This window comes from Vanellus vanellus (genome assembly GCF_965231255.1).
Source record: "Vanellus vanellus genome assembly, chromosome: 12".
In the NCBI taxonomy this organism is placed as follows: domain Eukaryota; kingdom Metazoa; phylum Chordata; class Aves; order Charadriiformes; family Charadriidae; genus Vanellus; species Vanellus vanellus.
Genome location: NC_138917.1, coordinates 16603230 through 16627998, shown reverse-complemented (window position 1 = coordinate 16627998; position 24769 = coordinate 16603230). Strand labels below are relative to the sequence as shown.

Here is a 24769-nt window from a genome sequence, read left to right as displayed (position 1 = left end):
GTCTTCATCAACGAGTTCTGAATGGTGACTAAAACTACCTTCTCATAGCCCTTTTTTGGCAGCTAATATGGTAATGGCTTCTTGTCAAATTAGTAGCACTAGACCATTAAAATACGTTACAAAATTTGTATTTTATAGTTATGTCTATATTTACCCCCAAAAGAATTTTCATCTCCCAGTAGCCTGCCAGGAGACTGATGCAATTTATGTTCCCCTTGAAAGCTGTCCCACTGAACATTATCTGCATTTAAAGTCCTTAAAGAACTGCCTAAAACCATTGACACAGCTTTACCTTCTACACACCAGCTTGTGAATTACACTGTCCCCAAGAAATTTAGCATCGAAGATCAAGAATAAAAGCTTGTTGCATTTTCCTCTCTACTGGTACACCAACCAGCATAGCATGTCTCAGAGAACCCCTACCAAAAAATCTACCTTTTCTGCACAATGGATTACGGTTGTTACTAGTCACATGATTTTGCAACTGCTTTGCTTAAGACTGCTCGGCACTTCCCGTACAAAAAGTTTCGTCCCGCATTTCTCAAACTTCCTCAGTTTTTACATGAAACATATACAGGAACAGATTTCTCAGTTTTTCCAATTTTTCAAAAAATACCATTTGCTTGGGTTTTTTTACTGAAATTTACTTTTAAGCCATTTCTAGTTAAAAATCATTGTGGATTTTTAAATTAGTATATTAAATGGATAAAGAGAAATAAGAATTAAAAAAAACCCAAACTGGTCTCCTTTATAGCAAATGGATTATATTTAGAGGGGATGTAGGCGTCATGAATCTACCTAACTTCTGAAGGGCCTCTGGTGTGCAGCGTTTCTGCTGGGATGGCTAGTTTAATCGAGCAAGAAAACGAAAACTATGATATTTTTCCTCACAGAGGAAAACAAATGCTTGCTGGGTAGTATCCAAACAGCCAGCACATGCCATACCCAGATTTATTTGTGTCTTTCTTATTGAACACTACAGTTGGTTTTTCCAGGGCTGAAGGATTTAACAGTATTAATCTGTATGTTTTTCACATCCTATTTTATCAAGCAGCTAATACGACAAAGTATATTAAGTATATTAAAAAGAGTAACCTTAATGGATTGCCAGAAATACTCGCATTAGAAATACTAAAAAGCAAACAGTTAAGGCCACACATGTATGCTGCACTCACACACGTATCTGTAGAATACTTTACAGATCTCCAGCAGGAGATTAGCAGTAATTTAGAACATTCAGAGAAACTAGTGGGTCTGCAAAAAAGAACAAGAGCAAATGACATTAAAGTAGTCTTCATTCCTTACAGAACTCATGAGACTGAGAAAGTCCCTATTCCAGGTATTAATTTTTTACTTCTAAGGAACATAAGGTACAGGGACGACCCTATTTTTCCAGCATTAGCATAGCTTACCATTATAGGACTAGTTAGCAAACTACAGATTCTATAAAGGAAACTAAGAGGCTTTTCCAGTGGAATTAATTTAACATAATGAGACATTTGCACTACTCCCCCATTCCCCCTGCCCTGAAAAAAGCCCAACCAAACTAAAACCAACAAAAAATCCCAAACCCCACTGAGTTTAATAACACTGAAAGAAAACATTCAGTTTGATTCTTCGTAACTTGTCTAAGGAGACACGTCTTCAGCTTCCCTCAAAACCAAAAGCAAAAGTAATATTTTCTCTTAGTATTTCTCTCTGGCACAAATCCACCAAATCTAATGGCTGAAACAATGGCCCCTCTGACACAGACAGGCACTACGCCTCTATCTGTTGGTTCCATTGCTGCTTCTACATCAAGAGTTAATACAGTGTTGAAAAAACACAGAGAAAACCAGAAAATTTCAAGATAAGGGTCAGGCTGATAAATGGTAGCCCCAGAAATGCCACTATCCTTCCCCAAGACAAAGATTTGGTGCTGAGTTCTGAATACAGAGATAACCTCGAACCTTTTAACTCATTACAGAGGATATGAGCAAAAAATAACTAAAAAGGGAAAGAAAAAAAAAAGGAAACATAAGAGGAAAAACTGGGTATTTAATGTAAGACACAAAGAACATTTTCAGCATTAAAAATGCATGAAGAAAAACATCAATATCAGTTCATTACATTTCCCTCAGAAAAAGGGAAGTACAAATGTCTTATTTGTACTTTGTTTGTAGTCTGATTTTTATGTACAGCAGGATGTTTTTATTGCAACATCAGCTTTGTTTGATCACATACATTTTTGGATCATTCTTATTTGGAACCTGAAAGGAGCTTCACTTGCTATTTATTTAACAAGTAGTCTAGAAGAAATTCCCCTTTTTTACTCCTGACAAGCAACTTTCTTGTGTGCTTATTCCTGTGCAGTCACTCACCAAAGAAACTCAATTTTCCAAGAAAGAACCGATTGCGGGTGGGGGGGAAAAGAGGGTAGTGCTTATGAAGTATAATTACATTCAGAGAGCTCAATATAAAACCTCATGGATCAAAACACATTAGTTCAATTATCCAAGTTTCAAGTCCGATTACAAATATCTGCATGAAGATAATTACAGTGCAGCTGTCAGTTCTAAAAAGGCCTGCAGTACATAATGAATTGTCCTCTTATGGCTTACGGAATGAAGGGAAACACTATTAGCCACGTTTTGTAATATACATATTAGAGCAGGAAAAGTTATCTCCCACTACGCCAAAAGGACTGAAAAATGGTCGTCTTCTATGACAGAAAAAGCAGTAGTCAATGCTAATTTTATAATTTGCCATCGCAATAATTATGCTTTCATAATGGGTGTATCTTTGCAAGACGCATGACTAGATCTGAATTTCTAATTATAAGGACTACAGAATAAGTCATACAGAGTCTAGGAGGAAATCAAAGCGGTATTAAGTTCTGAAGATGTTGTCAAGATCCAGAAGAAATTTCACTAAGATGGAATTTGAATGCTCTTGCAGTGATCTGTCATTGTGTAAAATCCAAGGAAAATTTTAACCAGTAACTAAATCCATATCTTATTTACAGTTTTCAAACATTTTAATGAAAAAAACATTTAGTCCCCTTGTAAAATTGCACCCCACCAACACGTCTCTTACAAACTTGATTTAACAGAGTATTCCTTTGGAAACTCTCTAGACGTGAACTCCAATGTTTTAAACGCAATGACTTTGAATCAAATGAAATGGATGTGTGTGGGCAAATCACTTCCTTTTCCAGTGTCTTACTTTTCCAACATGAAAAACAAGAATGATAAAGCTGACTTCTTTTTACAAAGCACCTCAAGGTCTACAGATAGAAATCTGACTTAAGAAATTTCATCTCTCCGTTAAATCTGGCTATAAATCCAGGAGACATTAAAGTGAAGTTTTCAAAGAGGAGAAAGGGTCCACGCTAAGCTTTTCTCACCAGAACACTGGACCTTTGTTTAGAAAAGCTGACGGGTTCTGAAAGTATTTTCATCAGCTCACTAAATGGCACCAGTACAGATCAGCCCTCTTCCTCAGACTGCCTGTTCTGTCCCCGATCCAGCAATGTGCTTCATATACTTTTAACTCAAAGCATGTGTTCCATTCATTTTAATTGAAACTATTCACACGTTAACGTTTGCCATTGTTAAGTCCTTTGCTGGATCAGAGGCAGAGCTGCTTAACAAACGACACTATCAAGCCCACTATGTTGACTGTCAGTCTCTCAGGGGCTAATAGAACAAGAAATTCTATGTCATATGAAGAGACCAAAATTCCTCTTTTGTGGCCAAGATTATCTATGAACTGCTATCGTTAGTCATTCCTGCACACACAACTCTTAAATTGCACCCGGATTCAACAGCAGACAACCAACCAGATACAAACAGCACTGGAACAGCTTGCAAAAGAAGTGTGTACACAACTGGGAAACTTTGCAATGGTGCATACTATTTGTTTCTATCTTTGGTCACGTGTAAAGAGCTGAAAATTATCAACCTATTTGGTCCCTTGGTTAAAAGAATTTTTCTTGGCACAGGTTCAAGCCTGAATATAGCAACCTCCAGACCTTAGAGTAGTATAATTTTCAATCCTTGCACAGATTTGGTTTCAGTTAAGCTGCAGGCTGCTCTTGTAGCAGGGAGAGGTAGAATTTGGCTGTAACATATTCTCTAAGTACAGTCAAATTAAGCTCTTTGGTGTACCACATAATCACAAATAATTATTGTATACATACTTAAAAGCATATTCTCGTTATGTTCAGCACATGGAACTCCCACTGACATTAATGGGAATTCCATGCCTGAATGTAAAGGACACCCATGTATGCGGGTTTGGGTTTTGTGTGTTTTTCCCCTATTCTTTGAGATTCACGATAATCTTGTAATGAAGACTTAGCCTTGGGTCTTGAACGATCTGGGTTCAATCTGCCACTAGGTTCCTGTGCGACTTCAAGCAAGTTATTTCGTTTTTCTGGTCTCTGTTCCCTATACATTAACAAATACAACACTACTTCCCCACCCCCACTTCTCCTCGCCCTCTCTCTATATCTCATCTTCCCATTTGAAACTCTGCACTTGGCCTGTAACTTTTCATCTGCTTATTCTCTTGCACGAGGGGCACAGATTTCATTTGACTATTCAAAGCACTATCAGAGTAGAGACAATAAAAAAAAGCCTAGTAATGATGCTCATATACACGTTACAAACTCTGAACCACCACCACATTTGGCAAATTGTTCAGAAATGTCAAAAGATATTTGCTTCAGTCTTCTAGGAAAAATTTCTGCCCTCATTTGGTGTCTAAGGCCACTACACTTTCAGCGTTTACCCTATTCCTTTCAACCAGTTCTTAGTAATTTTCACAGATGCCTGCATAAGAGCCAAGAGAGACAAAAACTGTCAATTTTCAGCTGATGATCTGAAGGCATGGGAGCCACTAAACACACCACACAAAAAAATGAATGACAGCACATTGCAGTAAATCTCAGTAAAGACATTCTTCTAGAGTATCACTCAATTTGGATAGAAATAGGTCTGAAAAAGTACTGTATCCCAATCTATACATCCTCTTATTTGGCTTCACATTTGCACAGGAAATATGACCTGAAGACATCCTGACAATAAAAAATGCACACGGGTATGCTTTGACAGACATTCACCATGGTCATCCAGCAAGTATTATGAATGTTATTTATACTTGGAGGGAGAAGGCAGAGATCAGCCTAATATTAATGAAAACAACAGAACAGTATAGTTAGTCCTACTGGAAAGAATGTCCGAAAGCAACCTTGCTATTTGGTTAGCTTAACTCTGAAAAGCAGGATAGAAGTCAGAACAATATACATTTGCAGGGGTTTATTTTGACAACGTGTTTAGTTGCTCGGTTGTTTCAGATATTTTTCCTCCTCAAATGCCAGTACTATTTTTTAAAGGCTAATCCCAGATATTAAACAACCACCAGCTTAAAAAGTGGTACAGTACATCTGAAAACAGTAAACTACTGGTGGGATTGTTTCTAGGAGGGAAGGGTCCGTGGAAACTGCTGTTTAAGTTGGCAGGACACCTCTATTTCATAGAAGGAAAAATGTTCCTGTTATAAAACACTTCTCTTGTTAGCAAACGCTGCACACAAAGGGGCAGCTGTACTTTGCTTACCTCACGTGTGACTCTTCCGTTGTTATCAAAGTCATACAGTGTGAAGGTCCATTCTTGCCTGTTATCTTCCTCTACAGACACATCACATTGCAATTCCTAAGAAACATGCAAAGAGCAGCTGATTACCTAAAGCAAAAGGCCTGTTTGCAGAGGAGACTCTCCGTAGAAGGAGGCTGCTTGCTTTCTTCTTTCCGCCCTCCCTCCTCACGGGAGGAAGCCTTCAGGATGCTTCCCGGGGAGGCCTCTGTCCACCGCACTGAAGGAGTCTCATCACAATCCCACGATAATCCTAACTCCCTTGGGCTAGGCTTCGGGGAATCTGCAAGATGCTTTCTGCTTCATTGTAGAAAACGCAAAAAGGTACAAGAAAACTACTCCCTGAAGCTCTTGAAATATAATAAGATTTCCCACTAAAAAGTGAGAAAGAAAACTCTGCTTAACTCGGGAAGAGACAGATAGCAGAACCAGTCTCACAGAATGAGGCGGTACACCCCAGTGCCAGGAGTAGTCATCAACACAATGCGGACATATGGCACAAATCCCCACCAGTGAGACCTGTCCTTGACACAGACATTTGATACCCAAAGGTTGTCAGAGTTAGTGCAGTACATCGTCATGCCACCGAAGCTCCTGAAACGGAGCCTGCCCAGGAACGGGCAGGTAAGAATGGCCTGGGAGTAGTGCCTGGTCCTTATTTTAACTGCGCTTTTGTTAGTGAGTGCGATCTGTGGAAAGCCTGAAAGAATCGATTTGTTAAAGGGAAAAAACATTCTCAAACCAAACCCAAGACTTCAGTCAAGAACAAAGGATGCACTTTGACTGACTCCAGTCACCTGGGTGCAAATCGTTTGCTTCCTCTCAAGACCTGTGCAATCAAAATTATCCAGAGCCACAACAAGGCAAAACAGAAAAGTTACAGCGCAATTAAAATGAAAGCGACTGTATGCAAGTAAAATAAACAGCTCCAAATAGCTTCAGCGTGATAGGGCTCAAAATACCTGGTTGATCTTCTGACTTGAAACCAATGCCCTACAACAGTTCCCGGTGCCCCTGTCCCCTGCCGAGTTCAAAGGCAGGCTGCTCCCCCTTGTAACAAGCCCGGCCCAGAGCTGCCAACTGCCCCACGCTCTCCTGTGGAAACACAGTCTCACATTACATAAACATTCCCGGCACCCTTAAAAGACAAATCACATCCACCTCAGATTTAGACCTCTCGTCTCAACACTTGCATTTCTGATTCTTGCATGCCTTTGAAACGTTTACCAACCTCTTAGCTCCTAGCAGACATAGCTGGAAAACTTTCATTTGTAGAACAAGGGAAAAAATATCAATACTTGGTTTCTCGCCACATATTAATACTTCCCTGTCCCCCACTGCCTAACATAACATCTTTATGTGAGGATGTGCTCTGCTTAGTTAAGAGCCATGGCAACCTGCCCTGCATTAGTCATGGAGCCTAGTACCAAGTGCTAACCTTTATGGCATGCCAAGAACTACTCGGGAACAAACACGGGCTTTGCCGCTACGGTAGAGTTCCAGCTACTCTGGCACCAAGCATGTTGACAGGTGTCCTCCAACGTTCAAATATCAAGGCATCGTTAATTGCAATTTATCATCTCTTTCCTGTCTGCAAATACCTGCTACTCAAGGCAGAATATAAAATGTGCCTAGAAAAAAGAGTTACCGCTACACACAAAAAAAAAGGCAGGAAAAGTCGCCTCCCCCCAGAAGGCACACAAGCACCTAGCAACACCTGAACTGCCTATGGGAAAGCTACCTCCTTTTAATCAGTCTTAAAACAGTGAAAAATAAGTCATACTAGACTACTAAATCTGCTCTAGAGAAGGAAACGAACACTGGAGCCATGCTGCAAGGTGGCTGCATGGTCTTTTAAATAACAATTGAGGAACGCAAAGCTCATTACTGTGACAGGCTGACAGCACTGAAAGGTAGAAGTTTGCCATGTCTGCTGGAGTGCAGAGAGATGAAAATTTTTGCTGTTTCTTGCTGGTACCAGAGTATCTTCTTCCTCACCAAGACAGACAACCCTCTAGCTGGATGACAGCATGCTTCAATGCTCATATTTATTAAATCACTCCCTACATAAACAAAACCTGCCAACTACACACAATGTCCGGCAGATGTTTGTAAGTCTAGAAGGAAATAGGCCATCAGACTCATTGCCCTCCAGGATCCTTCTCCTCCTGCCATGTGATCAGATGGATTTCCCATGTAGCAGGTCAGGGTTATTTCACTTTGGAGGCCCACGCACAGAAGACCGATGGTTAAGGAAGCTTCCACAAGCATTTTTTATGCTAGGCATATTTAAGCAAGTGCACAAAAGTCCATGAAAGTCCATCTAAAGATTTGATAACATGATAACTGGCATAATAAATTACTAATGAGAGGATCATAGATAAAGGGTTAAACCAAATACCTCTTCCTACCATACATTTCAGGTCCTACAGAGGAATGATCATCATTTGATCCGCTCCAAACCTGGAAATAAACCTCACTAATCACTTCATAAGGAGCACCAATAGTAAGACACTGACTTGTGCCAATTCTGCTCCCTCCTGTACCTATTACAATCATCAGGAGCTATACACACGCATCGGAGGACACTACTTGGTCCATAGGTTATTTTTCTACCATAATTATGTCAGTACAGTGATACTTTAAAAAATAGAGGACTTACTTCAAATTTCAGTTGCTTCTTGGAACCTGTGCGTGTGTCACTTTCTTTTTCTGCTTTCTTTTCATCTCCACTGCAAACTCCATCTGTCTTCTCTGGAGGCAAAGCCACTGTGAAAAATATATTTAAAAAAAAACACTTATAAGGAAATGTCAAAGCAGTCTCATATTTGCAAATCTGTCTTTATATTTAGGGTGAAATTGATTTCAGCAAACTTGTATGAGAGGATCATTATACTTGATTTGCTTTTGTGTTCACTACACATCTGAGATAATTTCTGCAGACAAGCTACCAACAGCTTTTGGTACACAGCCTCTCCTACAAACGTCGCTAGTCACAGGAAGTTCAAACAGAGTATTATGAGAATATAAACCAGCAGAACTGTTACTGTAAATAAGTTGAATAATTTTGCAAAATATTGGAAGTTCGTGACATATTGCAAAAACACATTGCATTCACCAGCACTGAATGAAGTAATGAAGCTGAAATGAAGTCCTTGTTCTCTTTCGCTTTCCCTCTTCAAATACACACAAACTCTACTACCTCCCAAAAAGGTAAAGCTACCTGCCAAAGAGGTTAAACTGCATTTTTTCAAGTATGTATGAAAAAGTATATTTTATTTAGGTTTCAAGTCAAAACATTTGAGCTTGCATAATTCAATAGCGCTCATAAAGATCATCAATATTAACATCTATCAGATATATATCACGACATATCATAACATATAGCAGATATATAACAGAAAGATATATATACTTCTCATGTGGATTAAAAGACAAATGCCCAGGAACTTAAAAGCTGTGCCTTTGGCTCCTGCAGAGGCACTCAGCCTTGCACATGATGAAACCCCATATCTTAAGCAAATGAATCCTATATTCATTATGAAAATATACAGATTATTTAACCCTACCCTCAAACATTGTCAATATGACTTTTTATACATCCACATACCTCTGCCAACAATGTTATACCCATGCTTCATTAGGCACCACAGTAATCCTGCCTACACCCAAAAAAATAGAAGATATTGCAAGAATGTGGGTCCTAAAGTCAGCATTTTTTCTCTTGCACTGCAGCATTTGGCATTTACCCAAAGGCTTTAGCCTAATGCTATGTAGGAACCATTTCTTGGGGATGCCTTTGTAAGTAAGGTCTCATGTAAGTGCCAGTTCAGTAAAGTCAGATTCCTTACAAAAAAGGGGACATGATCCCCTCCAGTTCAGGATGACCCATTTCAAGCTGGGTTTACCCTGTGGCTCTCCTGGTGTTCGGCACTACTAAGGTGCATCCCAAGCATTCTCCCAGGAAAGCAAGTCACTAACATGCTAGAAATTAAGATATTATATAAGCCATCTTTCAGCATTTTCTTTAACATTTAAAATTGAAAAATTAGCTAAAAAATATTTAAAAATAAAAAAAATCTACCCTTAACATAGCTTTATACTCTCAGAAATTCCAGAAGCTAAAATTTCTGCCACAACATTCACATTGCCACACTGCAATATATCACATTTTCTAGTCTTATTTCTTTGTTTAAATTCAACACTACTGTATTACCCTTATTTTGGTTTTCAAAACTGTGGTATACTAGAAAAGATTCTGGATGTCCAGGAAAGAAAGGGGGAACGAGGCAGAAATCCTAACCTTTGGAATTTGCTGACTTTGATACTTATTTGCAGTTTTGATTTTATACTAACACCAGCTTCCCAACACACACATGTAATTTGCATTGTACAAATGCAAGCGGGCATGGAGTTTCTTATACACATACTCGCACACTGATACACTTTGATTTCCCCTCCAAGCCATGTTAGGATTCCCTACACTAAACCTAAGCTAAGCAGGAAGGTCAGCTGAAGGAAGAGAAAGCTCACTGCACGGCAGTTTCTTCCCTTGCCCTTTTAACCTGGTGTTAGAGGATGAGTAGGGACTGTTTGTTAGGAGGTTTTTGTAGAGTGTTTATCATATTGAAGGTACATATTAAAATAAATACTACTTACAATACAGAAATTTGAAGCATATCTGAAGAAGGGCCATTTGCTTTATACTCCTTTTGTCCACAAATATGACTTCGTATTCCTGGAAGTTCAAAGCTAAGGCCACACAAAGAGCCCCCATAAAAAAAAAAAAGAGACAACATTTGGTTGTCTACCTTAGTCCAGCCTTGTTGTTTCATTCTCAAATCAACAAGAAATGGGTAATGTGGGTCTTCATAACAAGGACAGTTACAGTGGCAGTGGTTCTTCATAACTATTAAATATGCCCCTAGATTTTTAGGGGCTCATTGGTACTGGTGATCAGTTTCTCACAGGAACAATTCTAACTAAGCTGATAGAAACATTTGTGTGAAGGGCTTTTGCAACCCCTCGCAATCTCACTCTAGGGAATGTGAAATAAATGAAAGCTGGGCTGGTGTGAGCCCTGACTTTGTTGGAACAGTGGACAACCAATTGAAAAAAAAAAATAATTCCACCCCTGGTATCACAGATACTTTTAAATGTATAAGGTACATAATGGCCAAAAGACTTCTACAGTGGTCTTTTATCTGTTAAGGGACAGCATCCCAAATGACATCGGCACGGCAACCAACATTAGGCTGAGAGCATTGAGGAGCAGATCCTGCACAAGGTGACTATTCCCTGTCCCAATGCTCTTTGTTGGGCTTTTCTGCCAAAATGTTAGTGTCTTACAGAGCATTCTCTCCCTTCCACCACTGCACTCTTGCGCTGTGCTGAAAGCTGCCGGCACGTGCAAAGGAGCACCAGACTTCCCCAGCCCACAGTACTGCAGAGAGGAACTGCATCCAGTTACCTTCTGGTTTCAGGAACAGCCCTTCCACTGGCACGTTTAATAACCTTTCTGGATGTACAGTTTGTGTGTTCAGATAGGAAGCTTTCACTTTAATGTATAATTTATGTAACAGAGGAAAATTTGTGCTCTGACAAATTAGTCTTCTCAAAAAACAAGAGTTCAACTATTGGGAAAGGAGGGGATACATCTTGCAGTACACTCCTTGAGCGAGTTTAAATGCTGTATGCCAGAAATTATCCTCTTTGAGCTTCGCTGACCTTTGATCTGAAGAACTCTTTGGCCCTGCTGCTCTGGGGAATTATCCTTTGAAATCAGTTACTCATTTTGGAGCTCAGATGAAATGAGGAAATCTGGTGATCTCATCCTGATGTCAAGTTTCATTCAGCAAAGAAAAAAATGAAATCTAAATGAGGAAACTTTAAAGGGGAATATGGAGGTATTAAAATAATATTTACCAGTGATCAAATAATGTGTCTGTTCGTATATCCTCGTGCGCCTTATCCAAACCCAATGAATATTTAAAAATACACACTGGAGTATGACTGTTTTGTCTGAGAAGAGAAGTACAAGTGTTTGGTATCTTGTTTCTATACTTAGTTTCCACTATTGACAACCGCTCAATTTCATGAAGGATACAAACACATGCTGAACCTGCTTATAAATAAAACGAGAATGTCTGCTTGGGACAGTTAAAACTGGCAGCCTATAAACAGAGATCCACCAGCGAGCCGCATGCCGAGGTTCAGATATATTCACAATGTGAACTTCCTTTCAGCTCTGCCAATGACATTAAACTAGACCAGACAAGATAGCTATCTCAAAGGAGTGTGGAGAATTAATAGACTTGTGTTTCCAAGGTCTAGGCCATCAGAAATAGGTCCACGTACAATATATCGTCTATGCGAAAAAACCTCATTTACCTCCCCACTCAGATAACAAGTCCTGACAAAGAGAACGCGCTACACGGACGACTGCACAGAGAAACCCACCCTTGTTGTGGGAATCCACAACTGGAGGGAAAAAAAAAAAAGAAGTATATTTATTGCTTCTCATGGGAATAACCATATGCTCTCAAAAACCTTGTTCCCTACAGAATGTTTCATGAATTGAAATACTGCATATGTTTTCTTTATGATGTTCTCTTTTCTTGTTCATTATTAATGGTCTTGTATTCACTTCTATAACCTTAAGATACTATAAAAATGCGTCTGGACAATATTTGAAATTGGAAAGACAATAAAGGAAAAATATTAACTTGGAAAAATTGTGAAATACCATTCTTTCATGAAAAACAAACTGACTGGCTTAAGTGTACTAGCAGATGTTTCTCTCTAAGATTGTTAATTACTACCACCCAATTGCTCGCAATTGAGGTGGGGGAGGAAGAGCAGAAGAGAATGAACATCAGTTTAAAGGTATTAAGACTCATCCCTGAAGAACTAAGTCTTTTTTTTTTTTTTTTCAGAGGCTTATTCATTCCTAAGAAAAGATGGGGCTAATAATTCCAACTGCTCCTTAGGAATCACCAAAAAATCCCAGAAATGAGGTAAAACTGATTGCTGTGCTGCGTGTATCGAATGAGCATACAAATGCTAAGCTTCAGACATCCAAACGATTCTTCCCTCACCTCCAGCCTGCAGCTGGGGAAAAAACAGAGGGCCAAAATAGAGCTGCAGCCAGGTTGAACAGTGACTGTTTAAACTTTCACCCTCACTCAGGTGGCTTGTCGTTTGAAGTTTCTCAGAGCCTCATTGGATTAAGAGGATCTTGTGGCCAGAAACAAAAAAGGATGCAAGTCTGATGAATGTTCAGGTCTAAGTTGCAGCTACAAGGCCAAATTTGCACAGCAGTCAGCAGAACTCCGGCTAAAGATGAACTACTTCAGACTCTCTTTGGGATGACAGCTATTCTGAAAGGTATGTGACGGATCACAGGGCCCCAACTCAGAAAGCAGAACTATGGGAGAAGCTATGCAATTCCACGGTGATAAATTATGACTGGACATTACCAGTGACTATTATCTTAACGTCAGGGTGGTTACTGTGTAGTTTTTGAGAGAAAGGAGAGTAAAGGTAAAATTGGAGAACTAACAAAAATGCCACCTATGAAAGTCAGCATCTGGCACACATGAAACCAAACCCTTTGAAGTGAAATATTACTAGCCTTCCCCTCAAGTCGGACAGACTGGATTCCACAGCAGTTCTTTAAAACTGCTACCAGAAACAAAGGGACAGAACTATCTGTATGTGGGAAAAAACAACAAACCACACACTAGAACCGGAGACTTGTGGGGGAGTAGGATAAAAGGAAAATTAAAAAATGCATAGATATATCAAGACAAGGAGATGAAGTCATAAGCACTTCTGTAACAACTCAAATTGAACTTCAGTAGCAATATTTGACTGGCGGAATCGAGCGTCAAAGAGCTGACCCAATTGAGCTCAGTAGTAAAATTCCTACTGACGTCAATAGGGTAAGGGTTTCGCTTCCAATTTAAAGATCTAGCAGACGTAGCAGAACTTAAAGTCAGAGACTATGAGGACCAGAGGGATAGAAAGAGAATGAATTGTGTTGTTTTTCCTGAAGTCTCTGATGTCTAAAATATCTGGGTTTGTCAACATATTTTTCATTGCAAATCGGGTTTGACAAACATAACTGACATTCTTCGCTGACTGCACAACAACCGGAACAATAACAACTATGTTTGAAAGTCCAAATTGAGAAGTCGTCCTTTAATTAACAATTATATTCACATTCAGATTTCACTTTTAAGTTCTCCTGGAGGCCACGGATTAAGAAATATCACCCCCATTAAGCACACATTTTGGTTTTATTCCACAGCGTTGATTGAAATACATCCCTGATGGAGATAACTTTGCTTGAGCAAAGGTCCTCTGCTCCGGTGGCAATGAACGTAGGCAGGATGGGACCAGGAAGGGAGTAACATTCCTGCTCCACAGCCACCAGAATAAGCACATAGAAAAACAGGCTCGTCCTGGGTCAGTGCCAAAAGCGTGTATTCAACTCTCTCTGGCTGAAAGCTGAAGCTGATGAATTAGACACACCCTTCAAAATAACAAAGATCAAGCTGCCTTCTCTGAAACTTACTGTAGGGAAATTAATTGTCCATTTTAAGTCCAGTGGGACAAGTCAAAACCAATTTAGAAGAGCTGTGCTAGTAGTGCTTTGTACTAGTCTGGGATGGGTATTTCAACCTGAAAATATGGAGAGAAGTCATGTTCTTCTATTTCACTGTTTCCTGTTGATGTCACAACGCAAATTAAAGGTTCAATTGCACACCAAGGAGTGGGAAAAAAAAGATTCATGATGTCACAAGACCTACTGCCAGCACCCGACCAGGGGGAGAGAGTGAGGCACAGAACAGAGGGGTAGTGACTCACACCATGTGATGGCTTGCAAAAAAACCCCAACAAAAATAGACAACCAAAATGTGTTTTAATTATTCAGGCATCAGATAATGATTCTAACTGACAAGTCACCACTAGGACACTGGGGAATTGCTTAACTGAAATTCACTCAAATGTTCAGACAACATTTTCTCTTCAGAATAAAAAACAGTCAAACTCACAGGTCTGTGCAACACCAACTCCTTTAAAGCTTCAATTCCTTTTGCCAACCCCAATAATTTGACATATGTAAGCAGCAGTATTTCCAAGCCTTGATACAGAATCACAGGTTTCTCTCTAGGTCTGGTGTCCTTTTTTTGGCTGTTGGGGAGGGGGGGGATTTTTTACTATCTCCTTATGAAGAAAAGGTTTGTACTAAAGATGCAGATACAAAGAACAATACGGTCTGTCTCTGCAAGCTAGGGTGTAACTCATACATGCTTAAACACTAAACCTAGATTTCTCACACTCTCACTGGAGTGAGTTTGCTGAAGGGAGGGATTTTGCTGAATTTTGCCAGATTATGATTCCCTTTTCCAATTAGTTCCCCAACTGGCTGTATTTCATCAACAGCAACTGCCAGATTAAATGCCTTACTTGACCATCTTCACCCAATACACTTTGATGTTCAGTTCTCAAGCTTCAAAATACCTTTTGGATGAAGATCAGACAGCACTAAACAGAATTACTAATTAATTAAGCAAAGTTAAATTTTAAACACTGTTTGTTGTGTTAGCCAAAAGCCTGAACAGAACAGTCTTTTTTTTCCTTCCTCATCGGAGATCAAAGAAAATCATTTCTCCCTCCCCTCCCCTATCTTTAAAAAAACCCAAAAGGGACGAGGGCGGGGGAAGAATCTCCATAAGCTTTGGTCAGAACAGTTCAGGATGATACCTGTAGCAGCAAGATTCGTGTTTGATCAGTGGGCATATCAAAAGCCACATTAACAGAACACAATCTGCTATAACTATCTGTATCATTTAACATGGGTAAGTACTTCTTAAGTGAAAACTGTCACTGTCATATGGACCACTTACCACCTTCTAACAGCATTATGTGTCCCTAGAGCTCTGAATGGGCCAGCGAAGCGTTGAATTCTGTTGCTGAACAGTGACAGATGGGGACACCAACTGATCATTTGTGACTTAAAGCAAAAGAAGACCTCTCTTCTCTAAAGATGGCCATACTCCGATTTTGGTTAGTAACTGGTAACAATTTTGCTTTTTAAAAATCCCTTGTCAGTGTAAGTTGCTGATATGCCTGTTCACATAGGATTTTCTATGTCAAATTTTCTTTGTCTCCTGAGATTCACAAGGAAAGAAAAAGAAGAAAAAAAACACAGCCACTACATAACCCTTTATTCAAATGAAGGCTGAGTAGGTAGTGTTATTAATAATGTAGGCTTTGATATCAACTCGCTCCCATCTAACTTAGATGTTCAATGGGAAAATTGTGTTTCCACCACCTTTGCTGTGATAACGGGGTCTCTAAAGGTATACGAACTGTAATATTCATTTCATCAGAATTGCTTCCCACGAGGAAGAATGTCACTCTGACCCTCACAAAGCTGGCCTTTTATAGAGAGCAATGTTGTGCACCTGTACTGTAACAGTATTTTGGCTTTGATGAATCAGTTGCACATCTGACAACTCCCATGTTAATATTCAGTAGCAGATTCAGTGTTCCCATCCTCAGAGCCCTACACGTTACTCTGAGAGGTGGGGGAGAATGGAGACTGATCCACAACACAAGTGAAAAGCAATATACTGACTATACAGTCCACATAAAAGCATACATCTCTTCCCCTTTTCACATTTATACATGGGTGAGGAATGGTATTGAGGTGATACATCACATACTGCAAAACATGCAGAGAAATAAAATTCGTCAAGGCTTGACCCAATCACCTCATCTAAAGTCTAAAGCATCTAAAGTCTAATCACCTCATCTAAAGCAGGATCTCACCACATGAAATGATCCTCACAGAGCAAACACTAGGAACTGCTCACCATTTTTAATTAGCACAGCCCAAAGACCACAACCAGAGACAGAAGCCCACTCTGCTGCGTACTGCTCAAAATGCAGAAGAGGAGATGGTTTGGAGCATGCTTATGAGTGGAGCCAGCCCTTCCTATCGCTCTAGAGAGCACATGTGTTTCACAACTCAGGACTCAGCTTCCCACTTGGAGCTACCCCTTTGGTGGAAAACCCTGCAATATCCTCCTAGACAGTGTCATTGTCAATTTTCGTTGAAATGTGGCATCTTGCAATCTGGGTGGCAATCCCTACTTGCTAGTGGGCCCTGAGCAACTGTCCCGACAGGGGCATGGGCGGCCTGGGACAGGGCAGGCCAGTGGGTGGGCACCCACCCACAGCTCCCCAGGGGTCCTGCCACGGGCACCAAGGGATCTTCATCTGAACGCCAGTTTGCCAAGAATATCCTTCCACAGCTGGATGGCCCCACTATCTGTAAAGGCTCAATAAAATAACAAACCAAGGGTCTGCAGCACTACACTTTAACTTCATGCCTCCAAATTCTTAAAAGGGACTCTAACCTCCTCCTAAGTAAGCCTTTTGCGGACAGAGTTAAGGGCTGTCTTGGCTCCCCTCCGCCACTTCTGCCCAGCGCTGAGCCCGGTGCGCCGCCCCGGCTGTGAGGCACAGCGTAGCCCTCCGCTCCTCTGGAGTCCTGTGAAAATTCCTCGGGTAGCAGCTCTTTTACTTCTTAGATATTTTGTTGTACAACTATTCCTTTCCTCTCTTTTTGTTACCTTTACGGTTTTAAATCCTTTTGGGTACAAAGTTTGGCACTTTGTATGACATATTCTACTGGTGAAAGGACCTGGATTGCTGGATCAGATTTATAAAGCAAGAAAAAAAAAAGATTACTGGTATTTTTATTTTTTTGGTAGGCTGGGGGTTGGGACTTTCCATCTAACAAGAGCAGCTGGACTCCGAGCTCTTTCAAGAGCAGAAATGTTGCTTCGGGTTCATTTCCACAACCCCATAGTGCTGCATTTATTATTTGCTTTTACTCACAAACTAGTTGTGGTTACCAAAAAAAAAAAAAAAAACCAAAAAACCCACCCTCTTCCAAACAAATGACATTTTATCTTTTTCTCCATGGGAGAATAAGGTTGACTGCTACTTATGCTTTGAGGTTTGGATATGATTGAGATGAAACATCTGTTAAGAAAAAAGGTATGGGGGGGACTTTTTTTCTGCTAAAAATATCATGCCTTTTTTTTTTTTTTTCCACCAAACTTGAAACATGTGATGAAATTCAACTTTTAAAATATAACCCTGGAGCTACTTGAAACTATAAAAGTCTCCTCAGTATCTGAGGCAAGTCAGAATTTCCACTGTTCAAGCTGGGCTTTTATGAAGAGCAGACTTTAGAAAAAGCTGTAATCTGTCTAGGTAACAAAGGGCACTTGTTCTGCCTGGTGAGGTAAAACTTTGGGTTTCTGTAGCTACTGCAGCAGAAGTGGAGTTGAAGCACACAAAAGCACCCTGACTGATACACACTTTGAATTTGGAATAGCAACTGGCAAAAGCAATATGCTTTCCACTGAAATTGCCTCTCTCAGTCTGTATGTACATGCTTGCGTGTTTGTAAGGTTCAGCAGGATGACAGGTTGTTGTGTCTAAACTATCCAGCCCGAAGGTTCAGGCATCTATCTAGCTTTACATCTATCTAGCCATCTACCTAAAACGACGGCTCCTAAATTCGCTCCCAGAAATGCAAGAACTATTTAATCCTGTCATAAACCGTATCCTCACGTGAGACACACTGGGATATGAAAATCCTACGGGCGGGAGAGAAGGGCCTTACAGGAGCATGCACATGCACTTTTAAGCAAAAGCCTGTTGCAGAAAGCTACCAAAAACCCAGCAAAGGGAGCACTCTGAAACTCGGTTGCCTGGCTGTGTCAAGGTCAAGTCAAACACAAGAGAACTGGCAACTTTAAGAATATTTGGGAGTTGCAGCAGGACATATTGCCTATTAAATGCCGTATTCAAGGTTTCTAAAAATGAATGTAATGTTTCACATAAAGGCAAGGGATTTGAAACAAATATATTGTCTTCTGCAATAGCAAGGGCCAAAACCTCTTTCAGCTGCAAGAGCACAAAACTGGAATAACTCCATGAACACCAGCATGAGAGTATTATCTGGCCCCAAATCTTTGCTTGGAAATATGCTCTAGTTTCACATGGATTAAAAAAAGAGAGAGTCACAAGAGAGTCAGAGAAGAATGGCATTTTGACTCACTTTTCAAAAACATGTTTAATAAAACCTCCACGAACTGTGGTCAAAGCTACAAGAAAAATAACTGCTAATAATTGTTGCTGGGAAATTAAAAGTAAAAAAGGACCTTTGTTCTTCAAGCAGAATAAATGAAACCACTGGTATTCATCATGTTTCCAGAGAGATTGTTTTCAAACTCCTTACTTGTTCCCATATTTCATTCTTTGTTCTTGGTGGTGGATGTCCTGGGGCAAAGTTCAAGTGCATTTTTCTACTGCTGCACACGTACAGTCATGGAGCTTTATCTCTTTACCGTACACGCTAGATCAGCTGTCTCTCAGAGACAGACCCAAGTCCATCAGTTTGCCAAGGTGTATGTGACGGTAGACCCTGCCTCCTAGATTAGTCACCACTGTGGAGGCAGGAGAGCAGGAGAGGAAGACAGGTGTGAGTGGCTGTAACTCAGCCATCTCGGGTGGTGGTACGGGTTCGACAGGTGCACCCACGGAGCGGGCAGCTAGTGCAGAGCTGTGCACCAGCCCGCATTCCTGTGCGCTCGGTGTGATTGTTACCCAGCCTAAGCTAGATGAAGAGCTCACCTAGATATGCCTACACAAGCTACAGTTCCTTCCTCCTCTGAATCACAATGTTGACAGCCCAAGGGAAACACCAATGACCAGGAGTGATTTGGTGGGTCCTGATTACTGAGGCCCAGCCCTTTCAAACCTCCCGCACAGAGAATGAGCCTCATGCCACTGGCACCCATTTCTTGCCCCTATCTCAGTCCTGCTACATGGTAGGTTCCCTTGGGCTTCACTCACCAGTGCGAGCAACCAGCCAACTAGTTCGCGACGACCCCAGAGCTGAGAGTAAATGAATATTCTTATTGTTAATTGATTCTTTTTTTAATGACCACTCAGAAAGAATGTTAGCTCCTCTCTGGAAGAAGGAAAAGCTGCCAGTCTTAGGTAGAAGGAAAGAGCATGGAAAACCAATATTGATATAAATACGAAGCATGCATATAATATTAAAGCTTTCCATGTTTAAGGTGTTCATAAGGATCAGCTCAGTGCTTTTTTGAGGTGCTTGTTCACTTCCCTTGTCATTACCTCGCTTTTCTACTGAAGTAATTTTTGTACATTACACACAATTAAATTAACATTTGGCTTTCTTCAGCCACCGTGAAGAAGAGAGACGACTTGTAAGTTTGGAAGGTTTTCTTGCGTAGTATACTTTGAAACCCTCTCTCTGTCATATTGTAAGGGACAGACAGATACAGGAAATCCCGGGCTCTGTTCTCAGCTTTGCTATTGTGGCCCTGAACCAAGCAGGCAACTTGCTTGTGTTCAGGCACGACAACTTTCCAGCAGCGTAGAATGATCTGAATACAGAGATCAATGTGAAACTGTTACTTAGAGCAGGTACGATCTTCCCAGTCCAATGTAGAGAATTAATAACCCCAAACAAAACTCTCAAACTGTAGCCAAAACACATCATCTATCAAAACCTGTTAGGCAGCACCGGTAGGAGCTGGTGGGTTGCCAGCTAACGAGAGCGATACCCTACATGCAGGGAACAAGCACGGCACAGGCAGCAGAGTACATACCCTCCGCACAGCAGCAGCTCAGTGTGACGAGGAAAGCTCACCCTCCAAGGTGACATAACAGCCCACTTTTCACTGCCTTTCTGTGCTCCGCTTGCCAACACGGGTGGGAGCTGTTAGACACTGTAAAGGTCCATTTGGAAACACCTGGAGACCACTAACTCATTACACACAGGCCATGGCCAACCATTGGATGGCAACAGTCTTTCATCACTACTGGCCTGGCTGCACTTGAAACAGCGGCTCTAGAAGTAAAAGCTTCTGATCCAAATACCAACCCCCCTCAACTGGAACAGCTAATGTTAAGAAACACTTGTACAATTTTATAATTTTTTTTTTTTTTTTTAAAGTGCCTTATGCCATAAGATTTTCCTCCCACTCATGGCAAACAGCCTACCTGCTTCTTATAATTTCCTGGATCTGTGTATGACCACAGGAAAACTTCTTCTAATCCTACCAGTCTCATGTTCTTTGGTGACTTTTATTCTAGCTGCCAAACTAAGCAGTTTTCTCTTGGCACTTTCCACTGCTCCTTCCCCCCCTCCCCCCTCATGTTCTTTGGTACTCCTTCCAATTCACAGTAACCAGCTTATCAGCTTCCAGCCTCGGCAGGGACTAGCTGTTTGTCAGATAATGGTGGCTGGTGCCAGTGGGTCACCCTGAAGCTGAAGATATTTTTCACGTCATATTTAGTAGGAAAGAGTACAGCAGAAACCTCTTCACAGCTGAAAAAAATACAGCCAGTGAGCAAGTGGTCACCGCTCTGAGGGGATCACATAGCATATACTCACATAAATCAAATCTGTGGTACGGGCACAGGATTAGCAACATCATTAAAATGCAGACTTCCCATACAATGTCCCAGAAGGCTGACCACAAGAGCACTTTTAAGGTAGAATTACTAGCACTCTGCAGTGTCAGTGATGAACAGGTATCTGGTTTAAGAACATGACAGAGAAGGGACCTTCATTTCAAGCAAAGCACCAAGCCTGCATCACTAGCAGGTAATAACAGTGCTAAGATAAAGCAACTTTGCCTGTGTGCAAGATGCAATTTATGTCTTTTCTATGAATACATTGGAATTTTATGTACATAATACATAGAAAATTATTTAAACTTTAGAAAATAAATGAAATAACCATTGTAACTGAAGGCATTACCTAGAAAGGAGCGTGCACTTTGGAACAACTGCCTTTTATTACCCATTCACAGCTCAGCCTAGCACAATACATTAATTTATTAGAGCTAAGATATTATTAGAGTATGGTAAAAAGTGTCTCACAGGCAAACAGAAGGTTAGCTAAAACTTGTTAAAATGCTTGTTCAAGTTTTCCTTTGCCGACAAGTTTATAAACAATTTGGACCCAAGTACCATACCTTGCCACCCCTCCTCTAAATTGACAACCCAACAGATGCTCTTCCAATTACCAATTTTAGAAACAACTCCGGGAACTAAAGTCTTCACTGAATTTTTCCTGAACAGAGAGACGGAGGAGAGGGAAGTATCTTGCGATGCATGAGAGCAGCCCTTCTGTAGGGTGCTCTGGGGGAGGCGCACTCCTCCCCATGCCCTCCCCTGTAGCTACAGCCCCAGCACAGGGGAAGCACGGGCACCTCACCAGCACCTGCATGGAAGCCAACACACTCTCTTCACTGGGCTGTCTGGGATGCATATGGTGGGGCGAAGCATGTGCAGCTGTGTAGGGGTCTGGGAGGGCTGGCAGCACTGGGCATAAGATCAGCAGCCTTAAACCACTGGTTCATTCTTTACTAGTGGTTCCTTGTTTGCTTATCAGTTCTTATTAAAGTAAAAAATAACCACACAGCTCTTCGTGGTGGAAACTGTTAACCACACCTCAGCTCCCACTTGACCACAGATTCCCTGGACACCGGGTGGAGGAAGAAGAGATGAAGGACTGACTGGACACAATAGTAACATCTTGAAAAACATATAATAATATTAAAAATATAATGAATTATCTTCCTGCTTTGCTGAATATAGCATGCCTTACTTGAAGGTTAAGAAATTCCATAATGTCTTGTAAATGTGGCTATCAGTAGCTCTTTTACAGATATGATAGACCTATTTTTTCAGCAATAACATGTGCTTTGAACTCTGCTGGAGGGGTCTCTAATATTTACAGGCAAGAAGATGACCTGAATAATTTTGTCCTTTCTGGTACCAGACGAGGGAGCATCTTACATTGTCAAGGGATTTGGACACATCTGGTTTGGGAAACACATCAAAAAATGGGTTTGTTGATTCAGGTCAAGCTCTGTCACTACTTTCAGCAGGACTTTGGATATCGTGTTCAGATAAGGCACCAGGAAGGCTTGGATCTTCTCCAGTCTTCTGTTGAGAGAATAATAATCAAAACATCACCCTCAGCTGACAAATGAAACAAGGAACAACAGATTGCTATCAGCATAAGAGGCAGCTCCTCTGACAGGTGCACGACTAGATTGATCTCACAGAGATGCAAGATTTCTGGTTTGTAGAAACACGCAAGTCATACTTTTCATGAGAACAGTGACATGAGAAATCACATTATCCCATAACTAATTGGGGTGATAGGTTAGGTGTCTCCTGAGCGTAAGGACTTCACCTTGAACTCCAGAATACAGCTGAAGTAGACTGATGGCTATATCCCTCTGGGCTCTAAAGAGCTTGTATTGAGACAAGAGGGAAATTGTCTCTTTTCCACAATCAGCCTGTGTCAGAGGGAGATTCTTCTGCTTCCGGTTCAGATGTCACAAGCAGGGAGAAAACAGGCTGCTCTGAAAAGCTTCTAAATGCTCAAGTGATAAGACAGAGGAACCCCAGTTCACTTCATAAAGACAGGGAGTGGTCAAGGTAAGAAAGCTCTCCAAGTCTACAGGCTTTAGCTGTGAAAATTTCCCAAAAGGTCTGGGGAAAGAAGGTGAAAAGAGTTCTGGAAAACAAGAGCAGGACTCTTGAATGACTCATTTAAAAGCTTACTTATGCCTTGAAGAGCAGAGAGAGAACTTGGATGTTATTGTTGAACACATTAATAGCAGACATCTTTCTGAGCCACCTGCATGTCTCCATGATGGAAGAGTGACTTGCTGTTTGATGCTACATTCAATTCCTGTCTGCCATTTTAGCTTCCCCACTGAAATGAAATGAAAAGTATCTCCCAATGGCTGTGCTAGTTTTTGTGACTTCTTCCAAAGCCACCTCCAGTCATTCCGTTCTGTCAACCTACTGTTCTATTGAGGGACAAGGAAGATAAAATTTAAGCTCTTTTATCCAAGACACGAAGAGTAATGAAGCACATGCAGAATGAAGCTTCCTGTGCAGAAACCGCTGGACAAGAAAGTTCAAACACAAGAAGCTTGTACACAGCCATAGCAGATTGCACAAGTACTCTACGTTCGCCAAGTGGAAGTCTCCAAAATGCAGTGGGAAAGCACTGCTAAACTTGGAATGAAAGTTGCAAATGAATCCACTACAGAACCTATAGCCCAATTGCTGAGTTATTAATGAAAGAGAGAGAAGGGAAACGGAGTAAGAGTAATACAGAGAAGAGACTGAGGTTTCCATTGGTGTCTCTTGTCTAAGGGAATCACTGAGCATGGAAGATAAAATCAAAAAATTTCAATTTAGTTACTTGCCCAGCAACAAAATCAAAGGCAGGTGCTGGATATAATATACAATACTGGTCAAACTGTTTCTTTCTGCACGGCACTCAGTAAACAGTCACCACTATTGAGTTCTAACCTCTTGTCATGCAGCAACATTGAGTCAACAATCCGCTCTCATGGCTTAATGCTTTTGATGTTTACTTTGTTCTTTCTATAGTTCAAAAGAAAGCACTAATGCACCAGTCCTCTTACCAAATGCAATCTTAATCCCAGAATCCCGAGCCTTTTGCTGTTGGCCAGTTAAGTCTGTTAAGACGAAAGGATTTGATCAAGCTTTACATAACGACACAGAAGTTAAATCCAGCAAAGAGAGTTCTTTTTATCTGTATTGCTCAGACGGCTAAGGGGGGGGGGGGGGTGGGAGGGGGGGGGGAAGAGAGGGAGAAAAAAAAGGTAATGAACTTGGCTATGTAAAACAAAATAAGGAATTCAATTATTTCTCTTATTGCCACTTTGTCTTTTCAGTGAGAGTCTTCTAAAGAACTCAGATTTATTCTCCAATGAAGTCTCTGAGTGTGAAGGCTATAACTTTCCCCTAACACAGAAGAACTGTGGCACCTGCTGTGCTTTTTTTGCAAGTCTGAGAAATGTTTCTTTTTCATTTTTTTTCCTTCCCTACAGTGTATTTATGAAGACAGAATATAGTTCATTGCTTAGACACTTGCCTGGTACTTGGTAGAGCTGGGCTCAAGTCTTTGTTTTGCCATTCATGTCCTTTGTGAAATCAGCCCAACCAAC

The 24769-nt window shown here is 40.8% G+C and overlaps 1 protein-coding gene across 1 annotated transcript in view; it reads right to left on the bottom strand.

Annotated features, from left to right (window-relative positions):
• The window catches only part of NKD1 (NKD inhibitor of WNT signaling pathway 1), a gene marked incomplete at its 3' end in the record, with an annotated part of 108416 nt that overhangs the window by 10816 nt on the left and 72831 nt on the right, over positions 1-24769 (bottom strand). The window contains exons 5-6 of the mRNA XM_082489360.1: positions 8299-8405; positions 5601-5696 (exon numbers count right to left, since the gene is read on the bottom strand). Coding sequence (XP_082345486.1) covers positions 5601-5696; positions 8299-8405 — 203 coding nt within the window. The remainder of the gene's footprint in view (positions 1-5600; positions 5697-8298; positions 8406-24769) is intronic.